General features: G+C 48.3%; 2 protein-coding genes across 2 annotated transcripts in view; one reads left to right on the forward strand and one right to left on the reverse strand.

The window, feature by feature from the left end:
- The first annotated feature begins 3,832 nt into the window (after positions 1–3,832).
- The window catches only part of LOC147029305 (uncharacterized), a 415,972-nt gene continuing 395,233 nt past the window's right edge, over positions 3,833–24,571 (forward strand). The window contains exons 1-3 of the mRNA XM_085872263.1: positions 3,833–4,393; positions 22,870–23,084; positions 24,225–24,399. Coding sequence (XP_085728389.1) covers positions 24,237–24,399 — 163 coding nt within the window. The 5' untranslated portion in view covers positions 3,833–4,393; positions 22,870–23,084; positions 24,225–24,236. The remainder of the gene's footprint in view (positions 4,394–22,869; positions 23,085–24,224; positions 24,400–24,571) is intronic.
- On the reverse strand, positions 8,967–17,001 carry LOC147029306 (uncharacterized). The gene is given in 5 exon segments (XM_085872071.1): positions 8,967–10,118; positions 10,242–10,599; positions 10,769–11,802; positions 15,215–16,679; positions 16,681–17,001. Coding segments are annotated over 5 exon segments (3,978 nt in total). The 5' UTR covers positions 16,921–17,001; the 3' UTR covers positions 8,967–9,237.

Consider the following 24,571-nt stretch of genomic DNA (forward strand, 5'->3'; position numbering starts at 1 on the left):
TCCGAACCATTTGATCACGGCACTTTTCCTGGACCCACTGTTCTCTATCATCCCCTGTACTGGCTTTCCTTACTGCAGGATTCCAGAGCCTCCGTTTCAAGCAAGTATAAGCAAGAAAGCAAAAAGGCACATTAGAGCAGATTTAACCCGAACACATATTCTTCTGTAATTTTACTTAAACAAAAGACTTGGCCATCATTCACTCAGGGACAAATAATAAAAAAGAAGGACTTGAAAATACAATAAAAGTATGGAGAAAGGAAAAGCAGAGTCTTTTCTTTTCTCCCTCACCTCCCACAGTCAAAATATACTGGGAAATGCGGAGGAAAATGGAGAGGAAATATGGGCAGTGGTTATGTGGCGTGATGGGACATGCAGCCGCATCCCTAAGGTGCCCAGACCCAGTAATCGAGTCCTCTCTGGCATCCCAGATATGCAACATGACCTCTTCTGCCTCAGCTTCCTCCTCAGGCCCCCATTGATGAAGTGCTGCGTTCACCCTCGTCCTTCGTGGCTGACAAGATCGAGACCACAGGACAATGCTCGTGGAAGGAGTGTTCTTTTTCCACAGAAGCTCAACACCAACTGCTCGTGAAGCTTTTCTTTCTTTACCCGAACACGCTTGTTTTTTTCCTTCTCTCACGAGCCTTCTCCATTCCTCAGCCTTCTGCATCTCTGAGCCTTCTGTTCACCAGCTCTTTTCTTTCCTCTCATGAGCTCTTTTCCTTTCCTTCCTCAAGCCTTCTGCTCATGAGCTCTTTTGGTCTTGGCTCGTGTGAGCCTGTCCCCATCTGCTTCTGCCTTTTCTCTTCACATCGCTCTCCCCCCCTCCCCCTTCTCTCATGAGTCTTCTCGGTCTCTCGTTGTCAGCAGCCGATGGAGGTAGGTCCATGACGTTGCTTGTGGAAAATTCTGAGGAAATGCTCGGCACAGCCCTCACCCCTCCTTTCACGCGCCCGTGGCTGTGACGGAAGTCTCCACCCTTCCCTCATGCATAAACATTCACTCGTACAGTTCTGCATTGCACCACGCCTGCAAGAACTGCCCAACCTCGCAGGCAACAAACACCAGGCGTCATTTGTTGTGCCATGAACAGGCATGCAAGAATGGAGCCAAAACGGAGAGGGATTCCACCGGATTGAGGGATAACCGAATGGCCACAGGGTTGAAGGGAAGACCGATGGGGTGAAGGACGGATTATTAAATGGAGCAGAGGAATGGGGGGGGGGCAATGCACCGATGAGGAAAAGGAGGGATTGTTGAAAGGATGTTTGGTGGAGAGGTAATTGGTGGATTGAGAAAGGTGGGGGGCGGGGGGGGGAAAATGGACCAATAGTATGAAGGAAGAAAGACAAAGTAATATAGGGGAGGGGGGGAAACATTACACTGGGAAAATACAGCCGAGCTAACGCATGCCCACTGAACAACCTCTCGACAAGGGACCAAGGACTATCTCCACAGACAAATGAAACGAGTAAAAACAGACATAAAATGTCATCGCCCCCACTGTTTTTGTAATTTTGCTGTGCTTAGTTAAAGGGTAAGCCCATATTTTCCACAACTAAAATGGCTACCAGTCTACCAGTCAGCCATATTTGATGAGATCGCAAAATAAAGTGAGAGGCACATGTACGCCATCATGTACTGTGCTTGTGCCAAGTTTGAACGAAATTGGACCATGCATGTCTGAGTAATGCTTGGGGACACATTTAAGTAACAAAATGGCCACCAGTCGACCATCTTGGATCTGATCACGACAACAAAATGACATGCATATGTAAGCCATCATTTGTGATCTGGATGCCAAGTTTGAACAACATTAGTAAATGGATGTCCAGGAAACTACAAGTATTCCAAGGAAATTATGTGCAGGAGGAGGCCATTCGGCCCATCATGCCTGCGCCACACCAATACCAGATTTAATAAATCCATCAATACCCCTTCCCTTCGTGTGCAGCCATTTTGGCTACTGCACTCGTACTCATTTCACCGACCTCAGAAGGATGACAGGCTATGTCAACCCCATGGTGTTAATTCAGCAGCCAACAGGGCTTGAACTCAGGACCCGAGGAACCCAAGCTCCCACCCTAACCGCTAAGCCAACACCAGGTTATATGTTGATGGGTGATGGTTAATGGTTCATGGTTGAACACCAAATGGTTGAGGACGTGTTCAACATCATTTTTTTTTTTTTTTACAACTTAAATGATGGCCAGTCAGCCATCTTGGATCTGATCTCAAAATAAAACGAAGTGTTTATGTAAGCCACCATTCTTTATGTGTTTGCCAAGTTTGAAGAAGATTGGTGAATGCATGTCCGAGGAATGGTTGAGGTAGTTTTTACAACTAAAATGGCCGCCAGTCGGCCATCTTGGATCTGATGTCGAAAAAAAAATGACGTGCTGATGAACTGTCAACAATCACGTGGTGTCTGTGCCAAGTACAAATATAATCGGTCCACACATGTCCGAGATATGGTTGCGGAAGTACACACACCCGCACGCACGGACACAAAAATCGAGACCAAATCCATAAACCCCCATTTCGGACCAAATCCAACGGGTGAATAATTCACTATTTACACGAGAAATAAGTCACGAAATAATAATATACAAGAGACTATGAAACATATGGCACCACACACCGGATTTGTTAACAGATGAAGGGGATTGGGGGGGGGGGGAGTGTTTTGTGTGTGTGTGTGTGTGTGTGTGTGTGTGTGTGTGTGTGTGTGTGTGTGTGTGTGTGTGTGTGTGTGTGTGTGTGTGTGTGTGTACATACGCAGCTCCATTATATTAAGATTAACTTTTAAAAATTAAACTATGATTATTTTTTCCAACACTCTCACCCTTTATCCCTCCGTCATGTCAGAGTGCAGATATGATGTCAACATCATCACCAAACCTGAAATTCTGCCCATTCTTCCTTGGTCTCCTTATTCATCACTATTTTGATTATATTTTGAAGTTCAGAGGAGATTACCTTTACTGGGATTGACAGAAAGGTCATTCGTCTCCAGATATCGCATCCCATTTTAAATCTGTCTTCTTTCCGATTTTACAAACTACCTTTTTTCACCTCCCATGCATATTTTACCCTTTCTCATCAACAATTCCTCCATATTGTTATGCTTTTGGAAAACCTACCCCAGGGGGGAAAGCATACGTGGACACGTAGGTGAGCCCAAGATCAGTTATTCGCCCCCTTTTCCACTTGGTCCGAAATGGGGGATGATGGATTTGGTCTCGACTTTCGTGTGCGTGCGTGCGTGCGTGCGTCCACAACCATATTTTTGACACGTATCGACCAATTTTATTCATACTTGGTACAGACAACACAGGATGGTGGACAGTACATCAGCACGTCATTTTTTTTGCCACGGTACTCGCACACAGGCTGAGTAAGGCTTTCCTGTCGCCTTTTTGTAGCTGCTGTCATGACTCTGGCTGCAGGTTTGGCCTTGGCTTGCTTGGGAAAGGTGATGTGCTGTTGTGCTGTTGTTGTCTCTCTTTCTCCACCGCATGGATTTGCTTGGCATCCTTCATGCCGTCGTCGGACAATCGTGAAGCCCACTTGTCCCATGCACGGACAGCATTCGATGCCGTAAAATTAATCGGTCCAAGAGGCTTGAGGACTTCCATGGCGGTGTTTGGTTCGCTTGTCGGACACCAGCTAACAGCATCGACCAATGAAAACGTCTCTCTCTGGCTCAAGCGGAAGTGACGTTTCATTTATTGGCCCACTTGAGGAACATTATCTCCAGTCTGTTTCAAAGGGAGCTGCGCGATGGCGGGTGGTCGCACGGGCGGTGCCTCTCCAGCTGAAAATGTTGTGCAACTTCCGTTTTTAGATGAAATCGCTCTGTTTAACTTTTTGTTATATCTTTGAATGACATTTTGTTATTTGTTCGCTTGATTTCCATATTTAAAGACTTGTATTTAAAAGTTAAACCTTTGTCGTTCTTTTTGTGAGCTTTAAACGTGTGGAACTCTAAACAGGCCGTGTTTTCTCTCACCCGGTGATTTAACAAAGTTGAGCGGGAAAACAACCATGAACTTAAAATGTGGAAAAACTAATAGGCCTTATTCAGATGACGTCACCGGTCACGTGACCGTGGCAGCTCCGCCATATTGAGTGGCAAGAAAGTATTACCGTGTCCATAACAACCGATCGTCTCCACTTCAACTACACCGTTATTTCCAAGCAAGCGATTTTTTTTTTCTGCAAATGGGTAAGAGTTGTTGTGCCCCGGGATGTACTAAAGGCTCTGGAGTGCAGTTTTACCGCTTTCCCGCCGAAGTAGACCGACGAAATCTTTGGATATCGGTTCTGAGAAGAGAAAAATGGCGACCTGGCGAACCTGACTGGTTGTGCGGCCTTCATTTTGTCTCCGGTATGTAACGAATTTCTGATACGTTATTTCAGTAGTTGGTATTAAATAGCTGGTGGTTACAAAATATTGTCTGATTTGTATCATTAAACTGCATTATATCCCTCGTTTTATTGACAATGAGATATAGACGGGTCAATCTACTGCCTGACCCCCAAAAAATTGCAAATTTTTGTTTTATTATTTCTACGAGTTTATGATGTGGTAGGTGTGCTGTGTCACGTGATTGGGTTTTCGTATATCATGCCTCGCCCGCTAGGGGTGGCAAGAGTGTACTTCCGGTCGCGCAATAAAGCGGAGTTGATGCTGGCCCGCGTGCTTCTTGCGTCCCACCGCACCTGGTACACTCTAGTTGGCTGACGAGGATGGTTGAATACAGACTTGTGCCCGTTTTCGACGGAGACGACTTCGAATTGTTTTCGGAGCAATTGGGATGCTATTTCCACGCGAACGATGTGGTCGACGAGAGCAAACAGAAGTCGATCTTGCTCGCTTCGCTTTCGCCGGAGCATTATCGGCTACTGGGTGATTTGGTGGCACCGAACAGGCCCCGGGATGACGGGCTGTCGTTTCGGGACATTGTGGAGAAAATGAAAGCACACATGGCGCCGGAGAAGTCATTACAGCTCGCTCGATACCAGTTCGATCGCCTCTCGAAAGGAGCAGAGGAACGCGTCGCTGATTTTGTGGCGCGGGTGAAGCGTTCTTCCGTGGCATGCAAGTTCACGGCGGGGGAGCGTCCAGCTCGGCTCAGAGATCGTTTTATTGCTGGTTTACGAGATGCGAAGATGGTTTCAGCGGTTTTACGGCTGAAGGGTGAAGCCATTACATTCGACTCGGCGGTCAGCACGGCTACAGCGGTCGAGCAGACTCGCGGGGATGTTCGAGCCATCACCGGCCACGCGGGGTCGCGAGCACCCCGGGACGCGCGCACGACCTTCGATGCGGGTCGGACGTCGCCACGCGGCCGCGCGTGCGGAGAGGTGACCCCGCGGACATGCTTGGGATGTGGAGGTCGACACCTGCGCCGTGCGTGCCCGTGTAAAGGCAACGTGTGTTTGAATTGTCACAAGGTGGGTCATTTGGCGCGTGTGTGCCGTGGGGTGCCGGCCACCGTTAAGGTCATGGACGGCGATGTGCAAGGCGACCTGGGGCGGAACCAGCGGCCATTGTTGAGCCTGTTTTCAATTGGCCCGGCGACGGCGCGCCCGATGACTGTGGAAGTCGAAGTGAACGAAACGCCGCTCACGTTCCAGGTCGATACGGGGGCAGCGGTGTCGCTCATCGGCGAACAGACCGCGCGTAGACTCAACGGCCTGAAGCTTATCAGGTCAAACCTCACGCTGTTCACGTACACCCGCGAGAAGATAACGCCAGTCGGGATGGCAGACGTGTCTGTACGGTATCAACGTGTAGGGGGCCGTCTCTCCTCGGCCGAGATTGGATGGCCCGCATCAGGCTAGACTGGGCCGCAGTTCACTTTGTGCAACCCGTGCCGAGCCAGTGGGAGGATCAGTTGGAGAAGATTCTTCAAAGACATCAAGGGTTGTTTAGCGACGACCTTGGGAAACTCAAGGGCATGGAGGCAAAACTCTTCTTGAAGGAGGGGGTGGTTCCTCGGTTTTGTAAACCACGTCCGGTGCCGTATGCCCTGCGGGACAAGGTCAAGGGTGAACTGGATAGGCTGGAGGCCTGTGGAGTGATCGAACGGGTGTCGTGCTCAGATTGGGCCACCCCGGTTGTCACGGTGCTGAAACGGAATGGAGACATCCGATTGTGCGGGGACTTCAAATCCACAGTTAACCCGGGGCTCAGCGTGGAGCAATATCCACTGCCGTCAATCGATGAGATATATGCGCGATTGGCGGGGAGTCAATACTTCACGAAGCAAGACCTGCGTGATGCATATTTTCACCTGCCGATGGATCCCGGGAGTAGCGATATTTTGACAATCAACACGTGTCAAGGACTCTATCCATATACCCGACTCTGTTTTGGGATTGCTTCGGCCCCAGCCTTGTGGCAGAAAGCCATGGATCAGGTTTGCATTGGCCTGCCCGCTCAGACCTACCTGGACGATGTGCTCATTGCGGGGAAAACGGCGGACGAGCATTTTGCGAACATTGCCCGAGTGCTGACAAAGCTAGAAGCGTGCGGCCTGCGCTTGAACAGGGACAAGTGCGCGTTCTTCAAGCAGCGCTTGGAATACCTCGGGCACATCATCACGCCGGAGGGGCTGTTGAAAGGTCCTTGGAAGGTGGAGGCGATTCAGCACATGCCACCGCCTCGCGACAAGACGCAGCTGCGCTCCTTCATTGGTATGGTCCAGTATTACCAAAGGTTCGTGCGCGGGCTCAGCTCACAACTTGCGCCGTTAACGCGGTTGCTCAAGAAGGATGAGCGCTGGGCTTGTGGGCCTGCACACCAGGCGTCGTTCGACCGCGTCAAGCGGCTGCTCACAGAGGATACGGTCCTCGTGCACTACGAGCCTGCGCGTCCGCTCCTATTGGCATGCAACAGCTCTGCATATGGCATCGGGGCAGTGCTCTCCCACAGGATGGACGATGGTTCCGAGCGGCCTGTTTGTTTTGCATCCCGGACCCTGTCCACAGCAGAGCGCGGATAAGACCCAGATTGAGCGTGAGGCTCTCAGCCTCGTCTGGGGTGTGCGGAGGTTTCATCAATACCTGCTGGGGCGGCATTTCACTTTGCAGACGGATCACAAACCGCTTCAATCCATCCTGAGACCCGAATGCGGGGTGCCGGTGGTAGCAGCCGCGCGAATACAGCGGTGGTGTCTGTTTCTGGGTGCTTACGATTATGATATTCAGTTCCGAAGCACCGAGAAGCATGCTAACTGCGACGGTCTCTCTCGCTTGCCATGTGCGGAGGGTCCAGCTGCGTCTGAGTTGGGCGACCGGGTCGATGTGTTCGCGCTGGGCCAGGTCCAAAGCGGGCCAGTCACGGCCAGGCAGGTCGCGGTGGAATCGGCTCGTGATCCGGTGCTTGCCCGTGTCATCCAGGCGATTTCTACGGGGAATTGGAGCGATCTGCCTTCGACACCGGCATTTCAACCTTTCACGTCACGCGCAGCGGAGCTGTCATTGGTCCAACGGTGCGTAATGTGGGGAATGAGGATGGTGATTCCACCGAGGTTCAGGCAGCGGTGTTTGGAAGAACTGCATGTCAGTCACCTTGGCATCGTGAAGACCCAGAGTCTTGCTTGTAGCCTGTTGTGGTGGTCGGGGTTGGACAAAGACATTGAGCAGTTGGTTAAGCGTTGCGCCACGTGCCAGACAGATGCTGATAACCCGTGTCGAGCTTCGGGTCTCTGGCCTGTGCCAGACCGAGGTTGGCAGAGGGTCCATGTAGATTTTGCGGGACCGGTTAATGGCAAAATGTTTTTGATTGTGATCGATGCATTCTCTAAATGGCTGGAGGTTGTAGTAATGCAGCATACATCAGCAAACATTACAGTAGAGAAACTGCGGACGATCTTTGCTAATAAAGGGTTGCCGGAGATCCTGGTCTCTGATAATGGTCCGCAGTTCATCGCGGGTGTATTTGATGAGTTTATGCGCCAGAATGGTATTCGACATCTAAGGTCCGCACCGTATCATCCTGAGACGAATGGCCAAGCTGAGTCGTTTGTCAAGATGTTGAAGCGGGCTTTGCGCAGGGGGGGTGTTGCACCTGTGCAGACGGTGGTCGATGTCTTTTTGCTCCATTACAGGAACGCAGTTCATCCTGTCACGGGTGATTCGCCTGCCATTCGTCTCTATGGACGGGCTTTGCGGTCCGGGCTGGATTTGCTGCGACCTGGAGGGTCGGAGCGTGGGGCAATGTCGCGTCCGACGCGGCTGCGCAGCTTCGAGGTGGAGCAGCGGGTAATGGTGCGCGATTATTTCCACGGTTCCAAATGGGTGCCGGCGGTGGTCTCTGTGGTGCTGGGGCCGGCGAATTGCATGTTGCGGACTGATGGTGGGGATGTGTGGAAGCGGCACGTGGACCAAATGCATGATCGCTGTTCAGCGTCACCCCCCCACACCTCCCCGGGCCGAACGATGTGGGACCCCCACCAGTAGTATCGCCAGCACCTGACGTTGTATCGCCGGGGCTGGTTTGGCCGATGCCAAGGGGGTCTTCGCCTGATGCCGTCCTACCCGGGGACGTCGAGCAGGCTGGGCGGTCGGGGGTGGCTGGTGTTGCGGAAAGTGCGAGTCCGGTGAGGGCTGTCTGGTGGCACTGCCCGTCCGAGGCGGGTCAGGGTGCGGCCGCGGTATTTGGAGGATTATGAGTGTTGATGGGTTTCAGATGGTCATGTGATTGTCCGTTCATCGTGTGACGGGTCATTTTACGAGGGGAGGAGTGTGCTGTGTCACGTGATTGGGTTTTCGTATATCATGCCTCGCCCGCTAGGGGTGGCAGGAGTGTACTTCCGGTCGCGCAATAAAGCGGAGTTGATGCTGGCCCGCGTGCTTCTTGCGTCCCACTGCACCTCGTACACTCTCGTAGGCAACATATTAAAAGTTGGACAATTTTGACGCATGGGAAACTCCTTCAGTGACGTCAGAAAACAAGATGGCTGCCGGCAGATAAAACGTCAAAAAATTGACTGATAATCATCAGACCACGAACAATTTAAAGTTAATTTTGCACCAATATTTGTATTATGATCGTTGCTGGTAGTTTATGCAGTGCTAATTCTGAGACCATTCGCAATTTAAAGTAAATATTTGCACAAATATATGTTCTTTGATTGTTTCTGCCAGTCTATGACATGGAAAGCAACATATAAAAAATTGGACAATTTTGACACATGTGGAAGTACCATATGCCTTCTAGTCTTAGATTCCAGTTTCATCGTCCTCCTCCTCCTCCTCCTCTATCTCTGGTTCAACACTCATATTGTCACAGTTGCTGTCCTGGCAATGTCCACATGCACTGGTGCATTCTAATCCATGCTTCCTACATGAACACCTTAGTGTTTTGCACCCCCCTGAACAGTTGCAGTGAATCATCTGAAGTAGTATGTCTGGAGCAGGGCTTTTGTCTGTCATCACTGGAACAAGTTTTCCTCCTTCTACCTTCCATCCCCACTCTGTTGGCTCCATTCCACAACAAAGGCCCATCCATTCCATTACCTGGTAATAGGTCCGCAGAGAATGAAACTTGCAGGCAGCGGATGTCGGGGGCAGTCTTTCAGGAGTGACAAATGCCTTAGCCCTTGCAACCTTTTTGCAGAGAATGTTGTATCTGATCGATGCCAATGAGTCGTTCTGATTTGCTTTAAACAATGCCACCATTGCTCTGCAGCGTGCAGTTTCAATAACATCCTGACTCTGCTGTGGTTTACAGAACACCTTTGAACTATCTATCAGTTCCTTTTCTTTCTTGATGATTCTTTGAAACCCTGACTTCTTTCCAATCCCAAAGACACGAGACGTTGCGTCACAGCCAGTTAATGCATGAAGGAACAATATATCTCTGCAGGCTGCATTTCCAAGTATCTGCTGAAGGACTTTGATGTTGTAGACATTTGATTTTGCCTTGTCAGAACGGAAATAGAGTTCAATGCAGTTTGTCTCCACCATATAGAAGATCAGGAGGAGAAGGAGATCTGTATTTTCTCCAATGAGGGTTGTAGATCTGAAAGCCACTTTTGCAATCTCAACATCAGCATCTCCCTCTGCTTGGATCACCTCACAGCCTTCCTTGCACAACACCTCTATAATCAACAGTATCATTGCCTGCTTGTTTGACTCATTCGACAGAAAGTCCTCCTTTTTCCCAACAAATTTTGTTCACTCCGTAATGTTAACCTTGGTGGCATTCTTGTTTCTATTCCGACGTTGATGAGAACAGTTCTTTGTGCTTGGCCCAGCCTCATAACCATCAAACACAACAGGAGCTTTGCCATAGTGTCTGACTGTAAATGAGGCATATTCATCTGCAATGGAACTGTAGGTGAATCCCTCTGTCCACTTTAAGCAGTGAATAAGTGATCCCCCGTCAAGAACATAGTGATCTGTTCCTGGAACTGTCTGGTTGACAGCATTGTCAGATTTGGTTGTAGCATAATTCCTTATTGCCTCTGCCAACAGTGGTTTATCTGGCTGGTGCAGGATGTTTTTTTTTGCCTCAATAAGAGACATTGGGTATGGGCAGAGTTCATATTTCATCACTTCACCTATCTGGTGATCTCCCGTCTGTGACACGACCAAGAACCTCTGGAATAGTAACGCTGGATCTATTGTGCGGTCCTCAGCAACTTTGATTGCCCTACTTGGATGCAAGTGTCTTGACTTTAGAACTCCTTTTGTGTGAATAGGAGTAAGCTGGGTGATCATCCATCTTCTTGACAATGTCACTACCTACTTTGAATAGGTCATGAACATTGACATCCTCATTTGCAGTAACCCCTGTGATGATATTGCGCAATGACTTGTCATCAGAAAATGGTGTGAAGCTGTCCAGTTTTACGGCAACTTTGCCACGATCAGCTTCATCTCGACTCACCCTGGATGTTGTCAACTCCTTATGTTGTTCACTTGTTGAGTAGCAACTCGAGGTCAGTTCTTGCATAGCAAGGTTGTAGGAGGACGATATGGTTGAAGACAGAGTCCAAACTGCTCTCTGGTGCTCTGACATCCCACTTCCTCGAGTCAGCCCCCCTTGGCTTTTCAGTGAGCGCATTAATGTCTGTTCTATCACAAAATCAGAGCCTAGGCCAGCCCAGTATTGGTCACTGTGCCGGATTACATGATAACCAGATTGGAACTTCTGATGAACCTCAGGGTTGTCATCCTCTAACGCAAGCATCTTCTCGAGATAGAGTCGAGCTGACTTCAGGTAATTGGGATGGCCAGCAGCTGCAAATATCGGCAAGCAAGCTGATATGGCTTGGAGATGCATCTCCCAGGACCCCGTCCGATCAGCTGCCACAAGTACCCTTGCAATTCCCAACATACGCTGGTAGTTTATCCAAAGTGCACTGGTTTTCGAGTCCTTTGCAAGTTTATTCCTTTCCTGATTCAATCTATTGTCAATGAAATGAATGCACTCTGATTGCAACACAGACTCTATAGTGTCACTTTCGACAGTCTCCAGGGAAATGTACAGTCGCTCCAGTTCTGCCACTTGTTCTTGAAACCCAGGGTCAACTTCCACAACCTTGCCAACAACCTGACGTGTAAGACACTCATCCACAAGCAAATGGCCATGAAAAGCACGTTGCACCGCCTTCCCACTCAGCATGTGCACAACAGCATTTTGACCATACACTGTTTCCAGGATCTCTTTCAGTCCACTTTCATCCATCAAACTTCCAATGGCACCCAACAAATTCATTAATGTGTGGAAGCTCCCAAGCAGTAGCACTGCATTATGGATTGGGTTATCAGTGTACTGTACTGAAATGGGAGATGCTTAGCAGGCAGACACGAAGCGGAGGAACAGTCGAGCCGGGCTGTGTTGCACGAGTGCGAGCGCGGGCGTACTGTGCCCGCGGCTCCCCTTTATTCCGTACTCGGTACACTCACGAGCCGGCCGACTCCAGCATTACTACGACGCCTCAGGCGGCGCGCACACCTCATATCCTTTGCCGACCCCCACGGCCACTCCTCCCATCATCACGCCCACCATGCATCATCACCATGCCCTTCCCCATAGGCCCGCAGACTCCACCACACTCCTCCCCCCTAAAACTATGATTATTAACTGATTACCATTATAAGAAGCATGCAGAACACGAAGGACTTCGTATAATAATCATGGAAATAAAATGAAAATAGCAAAGTATAATAGCACACCACATCATATAATGTGTCGATGCGAGCGAGTGGAGCAGCAAAGGTCAGGTCTGACCGCGTTACCGATGAGAAGCACAGCAGCATTACGCAGCAAAAACGCCCCCAGGCGGCCCATGCTGACATGACCCTCGCCAAGGTCGTAACGACCTTTCGAGCCAACCTCCTCCGGCCCCATCAAACGCCTCCGGCCCACTCCCCCCAGGCAGACCCGACGTAGATAAACATCCCGAGGCCGGCAGCCCGCTATCTGGAAGTCGTGGCGCCAGCCTTAGACCTTGGCCGGGGGCACTGAACAGCGCCACTGGCTGCATGTATTTAATGCGCCAAAACAACTCACGCACCACAATCAGTTGAGACGCCAACGCCCGTCCCAACGGCCTTGAGCGAACACAGAGAGTTGCGCTCGCAATCAGAGGTGGGGGTAACGCCGACCAGGGCACCAGTCTTGGTTCCGAGTCGATCTCCGAGACCCACACGGCCGCTAGACGGGAGCAACTCCACTTAAACCACACTGCAATCATAGGCTCGTTATAAATCATTACGAATAATATTCGAAGCATCGCAAATTCATTTTTCCGTACAGCGCGCTTTTTTGATAAAATCCCAGCACATGACAAAGCAATTACCTGCGGCCCGGGACAGTGGACGGCCAACTCAACCTTTTTATTCGCCACCACCGCCCCTGAAGCCCCCACATCACATTGATCATAATCCAACTCCCATTGACTGATCTCCGCCACATCCACTTTTACACGAGAACTGCTGGCATTTATTTCAACAACGTTAAACTGCATCACTAGAGCAAGGAAAAGCACATATGCCATGAACAACAACCCACAACCCGCATCACGAGTCCGCTTCTTGGTTGTCGACTCGATGTTGTGACTCGCGACTCCCTCTAACGCCACGGGCTCACCGTCACCTGTCGAAGCTGCCTGCACCACACCGACGCGCATTGCCTCACGAACCCTGCCACAGCGCGGGAACTCATCGCGAGCGAAGCGCGGGAACTCATCGCGAGAGCTGATACGGCTCTCGCCGCCCGCCAGAGCCTCGCCCTCGGTACTCGACGAAGGCCTCGAAGAGAGTACTGGCACATCTGGAGGTACGAACCGGAGACCCAGTCCGAGGTGCGCCAGCCAGTCTCGACCCAACAGGGGGGGCCCCTCCCCTCGTACAACGAACACCGAGAGCTGGGCGCGTCGATCTCGGTAGCGCACTGAGACGTCGGCCCTCGCAAGCGGTGCAATCGCCTCACCGGTGTACGTGTATAACGACAAGGCCGTCTTGACCAGGCGAATACCGCGAAGACCACGAGCCGCCCGCTCATCCATGACCGACACTGCCGCCCCGGTATCCACGCAAAACACAGTCGGTTGGCCATTCACTTCGACCTCAACCGTGAAAGGCGTCATCATCTCCGAACCAACGGAAAACAGACTCAACCGTGGTTGCATCTCCCGCTCTGGCTCGCCGGCATTGTCAGGCCCCGGTTGCAGGCCGATCTCCAGGTCACTGGGGTCCTCTCGCACCTCGTCATCTAAGACCCCAACGGAGGCCCCCGCCATCCGACACACACGCTTCAAATGTCCCACCTTGTGACAATGCAAACACACGGTGTTCTTATACGGGCACATTTGTCGCAGGTGCGGACCCCCACACCCCCAGCAGCCGCGGAAAGTCCCTTCGCTCCAGGTGCGACCGTGCTGCGGTGCCCCCTCGCTCCAGGCGCGACCGTGCTGCGGTGCCCCCTCGCTCCCGGTGCGACTGTGCTGCGGTGCCCCTTCGCTCCCGGTGCGACCGTGCTGCGGTGCCCCTCGTCCCGCACCGCCAGGCGCGCGTGCGACCTGCGGCACTTGAGCCACCGCTCGGACTCCGGGCTGCGTGACTCGCGGCACTTGTGCGGTTACCGCGTGGACTTCGGGATTTGCCGCCATGCTCCAGCTGGAGCTACTCATTGTGTCCTGGCCAGCAATGGCACGGACATCCGTGAGCGTCTGCTCGACAGACGAAGCAGTCATGACCGCCGAGTCGAATGTGATGTCGGTTAATCGCAGGATAGCCGCTACCATCTTTGCGTTTCGCAGACCAGAAATAAAACTATCTCTGAGCCTTGTCGGACGCTCCTCTGCCGTGAATTTGCAAGGCACAGCCGAATGCTTCACTCGTGCCACGAAGTCCGCAACGCGCTCCTCGCCACCCTTAGCGAGATGATCGAACTGGAACCGCGCGAGATGTAACGACTTCTCCGGCGCCAAGTGGGTCTTCATTTTCGACACGATGTCCTGAAAGGATAGCACATCATCACTGGGTCTATTTGGAGCCACCAAATCACTCAGCAGGCGGTAGTGCTCCGTTGATAGCGAGGCGAGCAAGATCGCCTTGCGTTTCTCTTCATCCTCTACATCATTCGCCCGAAAGTAGCAACCTAACTGTTCAGAAAACAACTCGAACTCATCTCCCCCGAACACGGGTACACGTCTGTGTGCCGTGCCGCGACCTTCCGCCATGCTCCGTGAGACCCTTGGCTCCGTAGCTTGGAACCGCCCTTACACACGCCGATCCGCAGATCCCCGTTCGCCAACTGTACTGTACTGAAATGGGAGATGCTTAGCAGGCAGACACGAAGCGGAGGAACAGTCGAGCCGGGCTGTGTTGCACGAGTGTGAGCGCGGGCGTACTGTGCCCGCGGCTCCCCTTTATTCCGTACTCGGTACACTCACGAGCCGGCCGACTCCAGCATTACTACGACGCCTCAGGCGGCGCGCACACCTCGTATCCCTTGCCGACCCCCACGGCCACTCCTCCCATCATCACGCCCACCATGCATCATCACCATGCCCTTCCCCATAGGCCCGCAGACTCCACCACAATCAGCATGAAGAGCATTCACTATCTCAGAGGCCTTCCAAAACAGCGGTTGGTCAAATGTGATGATTGCTGGCATGTTGTGTTTTGATGCAAGTTTGCTCAGGTAATCAAGAGTTGACAAGAATGATGCAGGTTTTGTCACCTGGGTTCATATCAATCATTGGGAGAAACTGTATTGAGGCTTTCCCTGGGTGATCACACTCATGCAGAAAGTGCATCATGCCTTGCCAATTTGGTGCACTCTTTTCGAAGCAAAATGACATCTCCCATAATCTGTCAATTGTGCGATCACAAATTGATAACAAAGGGAGGGGCTGAAATTTGAGGTTGCGGTTGATGTGCTCTGCATAGCGGTAATCTATTATATTGATCTTCGTCAGTTCGACGAGCTTCCCGTCAGACATTTTTTTTCTAGATATGATGTGGCTCGATTGCCGCCCTGGTGTAATAGCTGCTATCATGCCCATCCCATGAAAGGTACCCTTTCCATCCAACGTTATGATGTTGTGGTCCACATTGTCTCCAGCAAATAACAAGGATGTATCAAGAATGTCGGTGTCACCTCCAAACACATCCGGAGCAAGAGAAGAGGCTGCATTTACTTCAAACCGTTGCACTTCGGAGTAAGATGAGGAAAAGCCAAAGGTTGATAGACTATCTATCAAGAAACGAGACCTATACAAGTGATGCATTTGCACTGCAAGACCAAGCTGCAATGGTGCAATTACAGCCCTTGGACGCACTGCTTGGATGACTGCTTGTCCAATACCAGCAACCTCCCTAGATGTATCTTTCCCGACCAAAAGATGCTGCAGCAAGAATCGCAGGCTAGCTGGGACATACCCCAATGCAGCAGTAAGGCTTAGGTCTGCAGTAGTTGGGTATGTATCCCCATGTGGTGCAACTGTTGTTTTTATGTCACTTTTTATTAGTTTTGCAGCAGTCTGAAGAATTGCACGTTTTTGTGCTTCTTTATCATCTTCTCGTGGTGCATTGTAGTGGTCACGGAGGATCTGGGATGTTTTTTCTCTGAATGTCACAATGTCTTTTAAGCCTCTACCCTCTACCATGAATATAGATTCACCATATCGTTTTTTAATCTGTTCCTTCATGTATTGGTTCCCATATGCATTGGATTCACTATGGCCCAGGTATTGTTCCATTCTCGCCATGAGGTCTGTAATTGTTAACTGTTCCTCATCATTGTCTTCAAGAAAAGAGCACACCTTATCGAAAGCCTCATTCTGGTCACTGTCCTTAGGCCTTCCCATTTTTCGTCTCTTGTTTGACTCAGTCGGCTTGAACCGTTGTGGAATGTCTCGCATTGTGTGAAAATTAATGTTGCAGGACTTGGGGTACACACAGTCAGCTGCATGGAGATCACCCTCAAAATATTCAATGCGGCCTTGAACAGCAATGGCCCATTCATCGCTCCTTGTTTTGCAATGAACCGATATAGTTTTAACAAATGCGTCAGTCTTCACGTAGCCAAAACTGGCTGTTTCTGCATGGCCTCGCTTTGGGTCCTCTTCCTTAACTTCAGTGCCGCAGAAAAGGCAATGTGTTTTACTGTCATATGGTCCCAGGGAAATTCAAGCACTCCTCTTAAACTGATGGACCTGATTCCGCATGATCCTTCTTGGTTAAAGCAATGTCCTTTTTGTTTATGTGATTCACTCGGCATGATTTGTGAACACTGGTACCAGCTAGAATTCTGATGTCGACACCCCTTTCGGCACTTGCACGGTTGATGCCTTCTGCTCCTTTCTCACGAACTAATACTGTTTCCTCACAGTCCAATCCCCTTTGGCATAAAGGGCAGGTCTCTTTACCATATAAAGAGTTCATTTTCTATCTCTGAAAATACAAAAATGAGATCTTTTAGAAGCATGCAGTCAATTTACATTGGCCATATACATTGAATGCCATCAGAGCATTCTTCGCCCCTGAAACCGAGACATTTATGTAAGGTATATATTAGGAGGAAACATACAATGGAATAATCTGCATAGTGGTTCGTTTTCGACGTAGTGAATCGTGCATGGTTTTGTGACATTTTTATCATGTCAAAAATTTTTACTTTCCCATGGTCCATTTCTGTCCAACTTTTGATATGTTCCTAACTAAGTCTTAAAATATAAGGAAATGCAATAAAACAAAAATTTGCAATTTTTTTGGGGGGTACAGCTGTTCTGGTTGTATATTGACCCGTCTCGTAGGCTAGATCGCCTTTCTAACAGCTGTCTAACGTGCACAGTTCTGAGTTGTTTAACTACAGAAAGTCACATCGATATGTATAATACATAAAAAAACCTAGCACCTGGAAATATCCACAGCAATGTGGCATAACACCGGATGTTTGTCATGGAAAAAATATAATTTATCTGTAAGCAAACTGATGAATGAAGATTTTCAACAAACAGCATAAGTTAGACAAGAGGTTCACTTGAAATTAACTTGCGGCAGCAGTCAGGTTAAAAAAGTGACTCTGGTTGCTGAACAAAACGAGCAACAACGAATACAATAATAGTGAAATGAAAGAAAACAGGCTGACTTACCTTTGCCCTCACGATAATACAGTTCTTGTCAGCTTTCGTCGACATTATGTCACTAACAAACCCGGCGACATAATATGAGTAAGCGTCCATACTCTTGAAGGCTCTCAGGCTGGCTTGAGTGTAAGGACTCAGCATTTCAACGAGGTAAACATAGATGTCGGGAAAAACGATTTGAGGCCAAAATTTCCTTTCTGTTGTCCATTTATCCTTTGAAATAATATAAGGATCTTCACGAAGACTGCACGGCTTCAGTTTTTCGCAGTACCTCTTCTTAGAAATATCATCCAATCCATGGAAATAGCCCAGAAGTTCGCGTGACACGTGCGTGGGAGCCATGATTTTTTGCCACTCAATATGGCGGAGCCTGACTTTCCGCTGTGATGTCACTCGCTTAGTGCATAGGGTCAATTTAACTGATGCTTTAATGGAGGAGTCGGGCACACCTGGAACATCTGACGTCAATAATTAATGTTCGGGTATCACAGTACCTTGGTATGCTTAGGTATCACACTACCTTGGTATGCTCAGGTATCACAGTACCTTGGTATGCTCTGGTATCACAGTACCTTGGTATGCTCAGGTAACACAGTACCTTGGTACGGCGAGGATGGAGGTGCAGACGAAAGCAGTTGTTTATCCTTGCATGAATGGAGTTTGCTCTCAGAATCGGAGTTCCTCTTGGTGACTCTCAAACCTGATAACACACAATTTCAGAGCTGTTTGTCGCATTAACATGTTTTCTAAAAGTAGAGCCATTTTTTATTTTATTTTAAATCACCAGTGACCATTGGCAGCTGTTTTTAAATAATAATAATATTTATGCACATTTTGAAACATCGATATATAATTAATGCAACGTTGTTTTTAATAATCATTTATTGAAATCCCTCCCCCCCAAACAAGGGTAAAAACTGCACAAGGTTTCTGGGTCATATACAGTACGTACTGCACTCGGTAATCACACTGATTCCAATCTCGAAAAATTTCCGATATCGTGTGTGTGTGTGTGTGTGTGTGTGTGTGTGTGTGTGTGTGTGTGTGTGTGTGTGTGTGTTAGTCATAAAGCATAACATTTTCTCTCTGCAAACTCCCTTCTCCCCACCACCCCCACCCCTCTCTCTGTCCCATCCTTGCTCCACCCTCTCCGAATGCAGTACAGCACTCTCTATCCCTCTTCACATCCCTCTAGATCAGGGGTTCCCAAACCCAGGGTCGTGGCCCAAACTTGAACCGCCCCCCCTCAAAAACTGATTTCATGTCAAAAGCATTTTCTCTGACAATTTTTATCATAGATGCACTAGGTACCAGTATCATTTGGGTTGCGAGACAAATGTGATTTCGAATTTTGGGTCATGGACAAAAAGGTTTGGGAACCACTGCTCTTGATATATATTGTGATGGTTGTGAGGGTAGATGGAGGAATTTAATCGGGACTTTAGGACTGAATAGATTAGTTTGGTCCGTGGACGTGTTGGAGGCATCTCGATGTAATTAAGTAGGGAAACTGTGAACTTGTGTGTTAGGAGATGATATCCACATCCACATAGGGGATGATGTGTTCATTAGCTCGGGAGTAAGAATAAGTTCCCCCAGTCTGTAATTGCCCCCCTATGACTTTTCCCTTTGTCTTTATAATCAAAAGCATGATGAACAAGCAAACGTGCCAAGCAGGCAGAAGCCCCACCTCCAAGGGTGACGGCGGGTGAAGTCACGCCCCCGAGGCTGATGATTGATGGGTGTGACGTCAGAGGCTCGCTCGATGTGTCGAGCAGGCGGAGGCCCCAATTTCCCAGGTTTCGTGCGAGCAAGCCACACCCCGGAGGAGAAAAGGGTGGTTTGGCGTGTCGTCAAAGAGGAAGGGTTGGTTGCGCATTTTGATTTGGAAAGATTGGGAGCGCACACATGAAGTCAAGAGAGGAGAGTTCAGGGAGAGCGCACACACGAGGCAGAGCTGATTTCTGAAGAGAGGTTGAGTGTGGAGTGAAGGACGCATGCGGTCGAGAAAAAATGTAGTTGGGAGATGGGCTGGCTTTCCTTCGATGTACGAAGAGGACGACACGATCCTTGTATTCGTGTTGAGGTGATTTGGCTCGTGTCGTGAAGCAAGACACTGGCCTTTGGCTCATGGTTGGGTCGTGAGAAACGGACCCCGAGCTTTGTGTATGTCAAATAGCCGGTCGGTGAGGACTATGTATGCATGAGGCAGCTGCACTGGTTCTCTGAGCCTTGGTGTTGAATGCCGCTCGCGGATTGTCTGGCGTATGTTTGTCCTGCCATGAGAGAAGCGACTTAGTGACATTTTGCGTGCGTCTGAACGTGCTGGTGGAAGTGCCTCAATTCCAAATTCCACAATGACCAGCTCTGTGCCAAGCTAACTGCAAGAATAAAAGGAGGGATTTCTTTTCTTTTCTTTTGTTTCCCTTTGTATTCAAGTCTGTGTGCAGAGGCACCTCGACTTTAGGATTTACTTGACGACCCGTGAACCCATTGGGTTCCCGTTATGACAGCGGTTGATGAAAAAAAAAAAAAAATCATTTCAGGGAAAAAAAAAAAGATAGCTCCAGCGAACTATACCGCTGAGGTTGTTTGCATTGATCAAATAGTCCTGAAGAGTACTTGACTGTATCGGGAATTAATTTTTTAATAATTTTTTTTGGTTGCTTGATTTGAATGAAACTTGATTCTGCACACCGCAGGCGAATGGTGAGTAAGGTTGTCCTCAAAATGTTGCGCTATCGTGTACCGTTTTGGCTGTATTTCGGGAACATGCAGATATACATACAGGATGAGAGTTTTAGTAATATACGAGACGACCCGTGAACACGTTAGGTTCCCATTGTGACAGCAGTTGATAAAAAATCATTTAAAAAAAAACAAAGAAAAAGAAAGATTGCTCCAGCAAACAACACCGCTGAGGTTGTTTGCATTGATCGAATAATCCCGAAGAGTACTTCACTAAATCGGGAATTGTTTTTTTAATAATTTTTTTCATTGCCCGATTTGAACGAAACTTGATATTGCGCGTCAATGTGAAAAAATAAAACGGAGAAAAGAAAGTCGAAGAAATTATTGTGCGTAATCTTCTAAACACAATTTTATTTATTAATGAACACGGGAGTATTAGATTAAAATGGCGATGTTTATTTTATGCTTAAAAATAAATCGTTCTTTGTCTATACCAAATGTTTGAGATTTTAAAATAAATCATTTCAAGAAAAAAAAGATAGCTCCAGCGAACTACACCACTGTGTTTGTTTGTATTGATCAAATTCTCCCGAAGAGTACTTGACTGAATCAGGAATTGATTGTTTTAATAATGTTTTTTCGTTGCCCGATTTGAATGAAACTTGATAGTGCACACCGCAGGCAAATGGTGAGTGAGGTGGCCCTAAAATTTTTGTGCTATCGTATACCATTTTGGCTGTATTTCGGGAACATACATATATACATGCAAGATGAGAGTTTTAGTCGAATATAGATTTACTTCATGTCATGATCATTACCTTTTGATTATCGCTCTTTGTTATTATTTGTCTATTTTCATTAAATGTGTTCATTTTAAGTAACTGTATCCGTGTATTTGTCCTGGGGTTTGAGTAAAAAACCCCTCTGTGCTGTGCTCCTCCATCCCTCTGCCATTGCGCCTTTTTCCCACGCGCGCACATTAATCTCCGAGTCTCGGTTGTAGGCCTCCAAGGGAGAAGTTTGGCTTTCGGGGGGCTGGTGGTGTTAACCACCCATCACCACAATTTGGGTCGGGGATTAACCTTGGCCGCCACCCCCGCGACAATATCTATACTAATAAAAGTGTGCGTGTGTGTGTGTGTGTGTGTGTGTGTGTGTGTGTGTGTGTGTGTGTGTGTGTGTGTGTGTGTGTGTGTGTCCTGGCACCTGTCCACATAGGTAAGACTGCAGAAGATTATTATTGTTATTATTTCGCGTTAATTCTGCTCTGTGTCCCCTTTTGTAAGTTGCTTGTTAATTGTCGCACCATACCTTTCTTCCCTATCTCTGCTTGCACACCCCAATAAATCTATTGATCGTACCACATACCCTCCCTCACCTGCTTGTTAATAAATTACGATTCGGAATGTTCCCTGCTCGTTTTTGTCTTCTCTTTCATTGATCCAGCATGGTCCGAATCCTAGTTTAGCCGGACTTTATTCCCAAGGATGCGTTCCTTTTAGCCGGTACGTCCTTGGCAGTGTCGCTCAGCTGCATCTGATTCGGTCTGGTAAAGTGATCCGGTTCGGACAAGGCGTACCGAGGGCGTGTTCCCCAGTAATTAAATCACGTGATTGATAAGGTAACCCAGTTAACCCATAGCCTGAAGGACCCTCGGTCACGCGGTTGAGTTATTGGCGTCCACGGTCGGTTAGCGACCCGCCGCGTCACAGAATGATCCGTGTGTGACGGCCTACAATTCTGGGGAGTCTGGTGGGAGCTGAGATAGCTTTCTCCCCGAGTCTTCTCACCCGACCCCCGGCCCACAACAATATATATATATATATATATATATATATATATATATATATATATATATATATATATATATATATATATATATATATATATATATATATATATATATATATATATATATATATATATATATATTAGCTGCTTTCGACATTTGCATGTGGTACATGCTTGGGAGCCTCATTGGTATGCATTGCTGTCTGCGCTGTTGCTGATGATTCGCGAATAAGCGATGAAATCGGTCTGGTCGCTGAGCGAGTGTGCAGCATTGGGATTGCTGTGTGTGTACTATTTGTGAAGGAACTTTGGGAAGGGTTTGAAACAGCAAAGTGCTTACTTTGGTAGGCTTTCATGGTTGCTTTATGCAGCCTCTTCGGCGAGAAGAGCATGGGAGTTGATTTTTATATATCTGTCTAATGGGAGTCGATGTAGCACTTTGTGCAATGGAGATCAAGGGAGTGCTCGTCACACTTCACATGTTTTGATATGTGTATATATAAATAAATATTAACGCACGTGTATGTTTGTGATTTCATTGTTTCCTCACAAAGTTTATATTATTTTTGTAAAATGTTTCTCTTGCTTTGATGAAGATCTTATAGCCGAGACAAATTGAGTGCACTGACGTGACGAGAACATTGTTGGACCCATTCTCTTTCGTAAAAGTTATTAACAGTTTTATAAAACAAAGTGAAACGCTGCAATAGAAATGTAATGAGATGTGATAGAAAGTAACGGCAAAAACTTTTTTTTTTGTCAGGGAACCTTGTCTTGATGTTCCAGGGTTTCGACGTGCTCTGCATGCCTAGATCCCCATTTGAAACCTGCTGCCAATGCCAATGATGAAACTGTGACAGGTCCGCCCCAAGCCCCTCCGTTGCACATACTTGTTTCAAGTTGGCCGTCACTCTCCACGCGCAGACGCACCTGCAGACCCTTTCATCCGTGCCATCTCAGATCTTCATCCTCCCTCAGGTAGGGACTTAGTTGATCTGCAGCGTTTAAATGTTTTCATTAAACAAGGTGAGTTGATTGACGAGTCTCTGGGACTGCTCGCTTCATGCTGCTCAAGCACCGACATGGTTTTTGTTATAACGGCAAGCTTCTTGGCTTCAAGTGAATCCAGTTTAACGTCATCATTTGATTATTATTCAACAACAAAAAGATGGTGAAAACCAAAACAAAAAAAATCCTTCTCGGATGAAACTTGTGTTTTTTATTTTGTTTATCCGTAGAGGTCACTAATTAAGCCTGGTGTTGGCTTAGTGGTTAGGGTGGCGGCTTGGGATCCCAGGGTCCTGAGTTCAAGCCCCGTTGGCTGCTGAATTAACACCAGGGGGTTGACTCAGCCTGTCATCCATCTGAGGTTGGCGAAGTGAGTACCAGTGTACTGGTCCCGGTGTATGCCCCGGTTAGAATAGGTGTACCATATCCCTGTGTGTCGTAAGAGGCGACCAGGGTTGGCGTCAGGAAGGGCATCCGGCCATAAAACATTGCCTCAAGAAAAAGCCTAACCCCTGCACAGCTGGGAAAAATGGCTGTAAAAACGGTCATTCGTAGAGGTCACGAATTCCGCGACAAACGCTTTTCTTCCAAGGTGGAGAAGTGAAAATGTGTGATTTGTAATTAATCTGTAACCATACAAGGTGTTGTATAATCTGATAAACTTGCAAGGTGAGACCTTGATTTTATATTTATATATATATTTATATATATATATATATATATATATATATATATATTTTTTTTTTACCTATATTATGTATTTTGTCCTCATGTATAATATCACCTAAAAGGTGATATCTCGTGTTCAGTAAGTACCCTTTAAGTCATAGTCTGATGATGTCGGAGACAAAATGGGTTTCACAAATGAGAAAGTTCTCCAACAAGATGTTTTTTTTTTTTAATGCACTTTTGCCCTTTAAAAGTTTTCTCGGGGCGTTCGTGCTCATGCGCGGAATGTGTGCACCCGTTCATCGCTGCACATGGGTGCGGTGCGTGGCTCGCAGCTCTCACATACTCTCAGCCTGTTCAACACGTTGGTCGTCCACAGAGGTCCTACGAGAGCTTTTTTTCACACGACCACCGACTGGTGCATGTGTCTTTTCACCGTAGACTCGCAACATAATGGCTCGAAGATATGACTCCTGGACTCGTGCATTGTCCGCTGTCATCGTGCTCCTTGTGTGCCTGCCCTGGCCGGAGGCCGGTGCAATCCGAGGGGACAAACCGTCCTTGCGAAGACACCGACACCGCAAGTACAGCAGATCAAGCAGCGACTCCAGGACAGGTAAGCCTCATTTACATAATTGACGACGAGTCTCGCCACCCTTTTTCCGCTTGCTCACTTTATTTTGCCGACCCCCAAAGTTTGCGCAAAATGTTCCCAAGTGGTGGCAGCGTTCACCGCAGGGAAGGTCACTCATGACCCCTGGTTCGGGTGGCTTCGCTGCAATGCCCCT

The sequence above is a fragment of the Eptatretus burgeri genome, chromosome 3 (assembly GCF_056783735.1).
Source record: "Eptatretus burgeri isolate ZD-2024b chromosome 3, Ebu_testis_v1, whole genome shotgun sequence".
Lineage (NCBI taxonomy): Eukaryota > Metazoa > Chordata > Myxini > Myxiniformes > Myxinidae > Eptatretus > Eptatretus burgeri.